Source organism: Capsicum annuum, chromosome 11 (genome assembly GCF_002878395.1).
Source record: "Capsicum annuum cultivar UCD-10X-F1 chromosome 11, UCD10Xv1.1, whole genome shotgun sequence".
NCBI classification, from domain to species: Eukaryota; Viridiplantae; Streptophyta; class Magnoliopsida; order Solanales; family Solanaceae; genus Capsicum; species Capsicum annuum.
Window position 1 is genome coordinate 234,966,639 of NC_061121.1, and position 6,975 is coordinate 234,973,613.

Sequence of the window (6,975 nt, forward strand, 5' to 3'; positions counted from 1 at the left end):
GTTTTAGTAGTAGTAATAGTAGTAGTTAAATCATGTACTAGTTACACCTGAGCCCGGAGTCTTTCGAAAAAAGTCTTTCTGTGTCTTCCACGACGTAGTGGCAAAGTTTGTGCACACTCTACCTTTCATAGACCTCTTTGGTCTGATTTTATTGGATATATTGTTGTTGTTGTAGTAGTAATAGTAGTAGTTAAATCATGTACTAGTTACACTTGAGCCTAGGATCTTTCGAAAATAGTCTCTCTACCTCCTACAACAAAGTGGTAAAGTCTACATACACTGTACCTTTCCTAGACCTCTCTTGTCGAATTTTACTGAATATATTGTTGTTGTAGTAGTAGTTAAATCATGTACTAGCTACACTTGATCCTAGCTAGGATCTTTCGAAAACACTCACTCTACCTCTCACGACGTAGTGATAAGGTCTGTGTACACTCTACCTTTCTCCTAGACCTCGTCGAATTTTACTGGATATATTGTTGTCGGAGTAGTAGTTAAATCATGTACTAGTTACACTTGAGCCTAGCTAGGATCTTCCGAGAACAGCCTCTCTACCTCTCACGACATAGTGGTAAGTTCTGCATACACTCTATCTTTCCTAGACCTCTCTTGCCGAATTTTACTGAATATATTGTTGTTGTTGTAGTAGTTAAATCATGTACTAGTTACACTTGAGCCGGAGATCCTTCGAAAACAGCCTCTCTACCATTCATGACATATGTACGCTCTACCTTTCCTAGACCTCTCTTGTCGGATTTTACCGAGTATATTGTTGTTGTAGTAGTAGTTAAATTATGTACTAATTGAGTTTGTTTTTGGATTGTCAAATGACATTATATAGAATGATGGCTCAAGAGAAACAGGATGCTTTGACTTAACATGTCCTGGTTTTGTACAAATCAGCCATGAAATAGCACTTGGTGCTGCTATATATCCAATATCAACTCAAAATGGCCTTCCATTTTCAATTACTATTTATATCTACAAGGTTAGTAATTATTTATCATTATGCCACTTGTATTTATTTTTATCAGTGTAATTTAATAGGTTATAATAGATTATTATCTTACTTTTCTAGTTTTCATGTAACTTAGATTTGTCATGAAGTGTTGGAAGGACTTTCTTATATTATAAACATCTAACACTCCGAACTATGACCAAATTTACTACAAAATACTTCAACTTCGGGGGTCCTATTACCCTCACCCTTTTGTGTTGACGTGCTACCTTTATTACATAAAATGAGGCCCATGTCAAAGGTGCCACGTCAACTTAAAAGGTTGACAAAAGGTGTCACGTCAACTATAAAGGTTGACAAAAATACGCTAAAATTTAGTTCAGGAATAAATAGAATCCCATGAAGCTGGAGTGTATCGTAGCAAATTTGGTCATAGTTCAAGGAAATACTAAATGCTTTACTCTGAAATTTATAATCTTGAAAATTAGACATTTTACCTGTTACAATAGACAAAGATGATATGATGGTGTAAAATTAAATTAGACATTTTACTATGATCAAATTTGCTACGACATACTTCAATTTCACGGTGGTCCTATTACTCCCAGAATTAGATTTTAACGTATTTTTGTCAATCTTTTTAGCTAACATAACATATTTTGTCAACCTTTTTAGCTGACGTGACACCTTTGACGTCGGCCCCATTGTGTGTAATAAAGATAGACGTCAGCACAAAAAGGTGACAAAAAATACGTTAAAATTGAGTTTAGAGCAGACCCCTGTAAAGTTGGAGTGTGTCATAGCAACTTTGGCCGTAGTTCAAGAAGGTACTGAATGCTTATCTCTATCATTTTTAACATATCAAGAAAATATAACATTTTTTCCTATTTTACCCTTTGTATTAATTGTTTTTTCTCCAAATTAATTTCAACACACAATGTTAACATCATTTAATAGAGGTACTATTATAAAGTAAGTATATTATTAATTATTTTCCTTAATGAGTGTGTCAAGTCAAATTGTGACCAGTAAAACCGAACACAGGGAGTAGTAATCTTGTATATGACTTAAACGTTTCTTATACCTTGAATTTTTAAGTTCTCCAAGGTTGTGTATACCTATGTAGCTCGGACTCTTCAAGAATGACCACGAGTGTCTATTAGATCCTCTAAAAATAGTGTATATTGAAGGATCCGACATGGATGCGGCAACATCTTTGGAGAGTCCGAGCAACTTAGGTGTATACACTACACACCACCCTCCCCAGATTGCACTTGTGATCACCCATTTTTATGTAATAAAGGTGTCACGACAGCACAAAAGGGTGACAAAAATATACTAAAATTGAGTTCAGGGGTAATAGGACCCTATGATGTTGGAGTGTGTCGTAACAACTTTGGTCATAGTTCGAGGGGTTACTGAATGCTTGTTTCATCTTATTATAATAATTTTTCTCTTTTTTTTTTTGTGTTAAATATTAGGATTTAAATACTAGCAATTGGTGGCTACAATATGGAGGAACAATCAACATAGGATATTGGCCATCAAAGATATTTGATGGTGGACTAAAATATCATGCAACAATAGTTCAATGGGGTGGTGAAGTTTATAGCAAAAATGTGAAAACAATTCATCCACATACAAAAACACAAATGGGAAGTGGACAATTTCCAGTATATATATTTGATAATACTGGATTTATGAAGTATATGAGAATTCTTGATAATGCAATGGCGTTGAAGTTCCCACAAATTGTTAATGTTTATTCAGAGGAATATGATTGTTATAGGACTCAATATATGGGTGATTATACTGAGGAACCTGAATTTCACTTTGGTGGACCTGGAAGAAATCCAATTTGTCCTTGAAATTTTAAGTCGACCTTCTTGATATGAAAATGAAAGCCGGCCCTAAGAAAGATCCAAAGACGTTTAAGTCCAGTTTTAATCTGGATGAGATTCTTGCCCAACTTTCTTTCGGCTTAAAAGGGTTCTGGTGAGAATGGGAATCAGTTCGGAACTCTAGGGATATGGGCGTTTATATGGGATATAGCTAATATAATGTTGAGTTTATTATTGTGTTGTAAAAGTTGATTTAGATTTAATCTAATTTGTCCTTGAAATTTTATTTGATATCATTATATGGGATAAAACTCCAGACCCCACGCTGTGGGAATACATTGGATTTGTTGTTGTTGTTGTATTATATGGGATAATTTTTCTGCTTTCCGGGTATCGTATTTTTTGTTATTTTACTTTGTCTTGTGTTTTATTACGACTGTATTTACTATTCTATTGTCATGAGTTAAGGGTCTATCGGAAACAACTTCTCTATTTCGGAGGTAGTGGTATGGACTGCGTACATTTTACTCTCCCCAGACTCCGCTAGAGGGAATACACTGGGTACGTTGTTGTTGTATATGGGATAAAATTTCTGCTTTCCGGGTGTTGTATTTTTTGTTATTTCACTTTGCCTTGTGTTTTATTACAACTGTATTTACTATCCTTTTGTATTGAGTCGGGGGTCTATCGGAAACAGCCTCTCTACTTATTCAAAGGTAGTGGTATGAACTGTGTACATTTTACCCTCTCCAGACCCCATGAGGTGGGAATACACTAGGTATGTTATTGTCGTTGTATATGGGATAAAATTTTTGCTTTTCGGGTGCCGTATTTTCAGTTATTTCACTTTGTCTTGTGTTTTATTACAACTATATTTACTATTCATTTGTCTTGAGCCGAGAGTGTATTGAAAACAACCTCTCTACTTCTTCGGAGGTAGTGGTACTGATGAACCTGAATTTCACTTTGGTGGACTTGGAAGAAATCCAATTTGTCCTTGAAATTTTAATTTTGATGATCATTTGCAAGTCGACGTTCTTAATATGAATGTGAAAGCCGGCTCTAAGCAAGATCCAAAGACGTTTAAGTCCAGTTTCAATCTGAATGAAATTCTTGCCCAACTTTCTTTCGGCTTAAAAAGGTTGCGGTGAGAATGAAAATTAGTTCGGAACTCTAAGGATATGAGCGTTTATATGGGATAGATAATGTTTTCTTTTTGTTTCTCATATTAAACTTTTTGGTATTTCTTCCTAGAGATAGAGATGTTACAATGTAGATTCTTCGTTTGAAATAGAGAAAATACCATTCCCCTCCCCCCTCCCCCTCCCGAACTATACCCAATACGATTGTGACATACCTCAACTTTAAGGAGTCCTCTTACTCCTAAACTAATTAAAATTGTAATTTTGACACACTTAGTGTCTACGTGGCACACACGTGTGCCTACGTGGACACTTTAATGTGTTGTGCCATGTATGTGTCACGCAGGCACTAAGGGGTCGTTTGGTGTAAGGTTTTAAGACAAATTATCCCGGAATAAAACTTTTTATCACTTGTTTGGCTGTAAATATTTGGAATAGCTTATCCCGAGACTAATAATTAGTTTCGGGATAAGTTATCCTCCCAATTGGTGGGATAACAATCCCATTATTATTTATACATGGGATAAAATTATAAAATGACAATGTTACCCTCAAATCCTTTGATTTTTCACTTCCAAACACGTGTGTTATTTGGAATAAAAGCTACTACACTTTCCTAATGTGTGTCATTGGCGGAAAGAGAAACTTCATAGATTTTCCCCTTCATCTGATTCTTAGACGTAACATACTTTTCATATAGGAAATAGTACTGCAAATTATTCTTACTAAAAACATTTCTGTGAAGCAACTATAATTTGAGTGCATAATTTATTATATTTCTCAGGCTAACATAATTAAATTTATTATAATTTATTATTCGTAGTATGATTTGAATGCATAATTTAATCTATTTTCGCAATTAAATATTTTAGGAACTATAAAAGCTTTTACCTTTCAAAATGGTTGTAAAATATATAAATTATGTTTATTTATATATTTTAATTTCTCTAAAGAATAATAAAAAAATTTAAGAATGAATATTTAAAGCTTAAAAAAGAAATATATATATATATATATATATATATATATAAAAAGGTTAAATAAGATGGAGGGTATTTTGGTAATCAATCAATTTATTCCTATAAATTATACCATGCATTTTAATTTGAATACAACAAACTAAACACTTAATAAAAAATAATCCCAACATAATTAATTCCGATATAACTTATCACATCACACAATAGCTTTAACGTTGGCCCCACCCCTATCAGGAATGAATGTATAGCAGTATACTTCATGATGTGAGTTCGATAAAACTCAATAGCTTTAATATAATTCATTAAATTTGTTAAAATAGATTCACAAAGGGATAAAATTTGTACATTTTAATCAATTATAGGTTAAAATATCTTTGTTATATCACATGAACAATCTCAAGTGTTTGATTTCAAATTCATTTTTAATGCAACTATTTTTTTTACTTAATATTCGATATCGTTTTGAGGTACGAATAATGGTGTAAGTGGTTGCGATCTTGAGGATAAGACAAGAAAAAAATAATAACATTAGTCTAAAAGTACAAAAGCTTTCGCGTGACCGATAGCAAAGTAGTACCACGAGGGTAAAGAACCCCCGGGAGTGAAATAGAACATGAAAGCGTAAGCTCACAAGCAGTGGGAGGAGCCAGGGTTCTAACCGCGTGCCTGTTGAAGAATGAGCCGGTGACTCATAGGCAGTGGCTTGGTTAAGGGAACCCACCGGAACCGTAGCGAAAGCGGAACCTGGGTGATCTATCCATGACCAGGATGAAGCTTGGGTGAGCTATGCGCAATATAAAACAAGTAGTCAGTTAGTTACGATTCTTTTGAAAAAAAAAAAAAAGGTAGCTCGGTGCACCACAAGCTACCGCTACGCGTGGCGTCCGAGAAATGACCTCACCACAAGGATGTATTATTCGCTGTCTTATCTTGCGGTTCTACCGGTGGCTGTTTCTAAAATTTGAATCTGTGATCTCCTGATCACACGACAACAACTTTACAGGTTACTCCAAGATCCCCGGCTAAGATTCTTTCTTCTACTTACAACAAAATCTTGTCAGCCTATCAAATTTAGTTTAGTGGTTAAAAGTGACACATTCTTTGTTTATTATTGGCCAAGTTGTCAATCAGTGTTCCAAACATTAATATTAAATTCTACTAAAGTTATCTATATGTTGTGTCCAAAATGTGGTCCATGTCTTTTTAAACTTTTTTTTGGCTCTTTCCTTTCAAGAATCTATAACCCCTTTTCCCATTTTCAAGAATCATTTCTTGTATTGTGAGGAAGAGGCTTTCTTCTTGTTCATAGCAAAGTTTGTGTCTTTTTGTTTCTGGGGTGCTTGCTGTACTCGAGTTGAGGGTCTTTCGGAAACAGTCTTTTTACTTCCACGAGGTAGTGGTAAGATCTGTGTATGCTCTACCCTCTTTAGACCTTACTTGTGGATTTTGCTGCGTATGTTGTTGTTGTTGTTGTTGTGGGGGTGCTTATGAAAGTGCTTGATTTGAGGTAAAGAACTGGTTTTGATTTATGGGTCAGTGAGTTTCAGTGTTTTGTCAAGTGAGTCAGATTAGTTTATGGTAAAAGAACAGATTTTTACATTTGAAACTTCAATTTCTTGTGTTTTTGCTTGTGGAATCTGACTTTGCAACTCAATAGAGGAAATGGGATGATTTTGGTTTCTGAGTTTTTGACTTTATGGGGATTCTTGAATTAGTACTTTGTTGTATCTGTGATGGTGGGAGGTAGCAGTTATCGTGTGAAATAGTTGAGATGCGAGCAAATTGGCAATATAATCGTTATTAAGAAAAAGTACTTTGTTTTATTTGTGCTGAAAAGTACTTTGTTGTATTTGTGCCGGTGGGAGGTAGCAGGTATCGTGTGAAATAGTTGAGGTGCGAGCAAACTGGCCTAGATACCATCGTTCTTGAAAGAAAAAAGTAGTTTGTTGTATTTGTGTTGGTGGGAGGTTGCAGGTACCGTGTGAAATAGTTGAGATACGAGCAAACCGGCCTAGATACCATTGTTCTTAAAAAAAAGTACTTTGTTGTATTTG

The 6,975-nt window shown here is 34.8% G+C and overlaps 1 protein-coding gene across 1 annotated transcript; it reads left to right on the forward strand.

Moving 5' to 3' along the window:
- Window positions 1-711: 711 nt before the first annotated feature.
- On the forward strand, window positions 712-3,126 carry LOC107871010. The gene is made up of 3 exons (XM_047400298.1): window positions 712-720; window positions 842-988; window positions 2,440-3,126. The coding sequence occupies exons 1-3, from the start codon at window positions 712-714 to the stop codon at window positions 2,824-2,826; spliced, it is 543 nt and encodes a 180-aa protein (XP_047256254.1). The 3' UTR covers window positions 2,827-3,126.
- The last annotated feature ends 3,849 nt before the right edge of the window (window positions 3,127-6,975 follow it).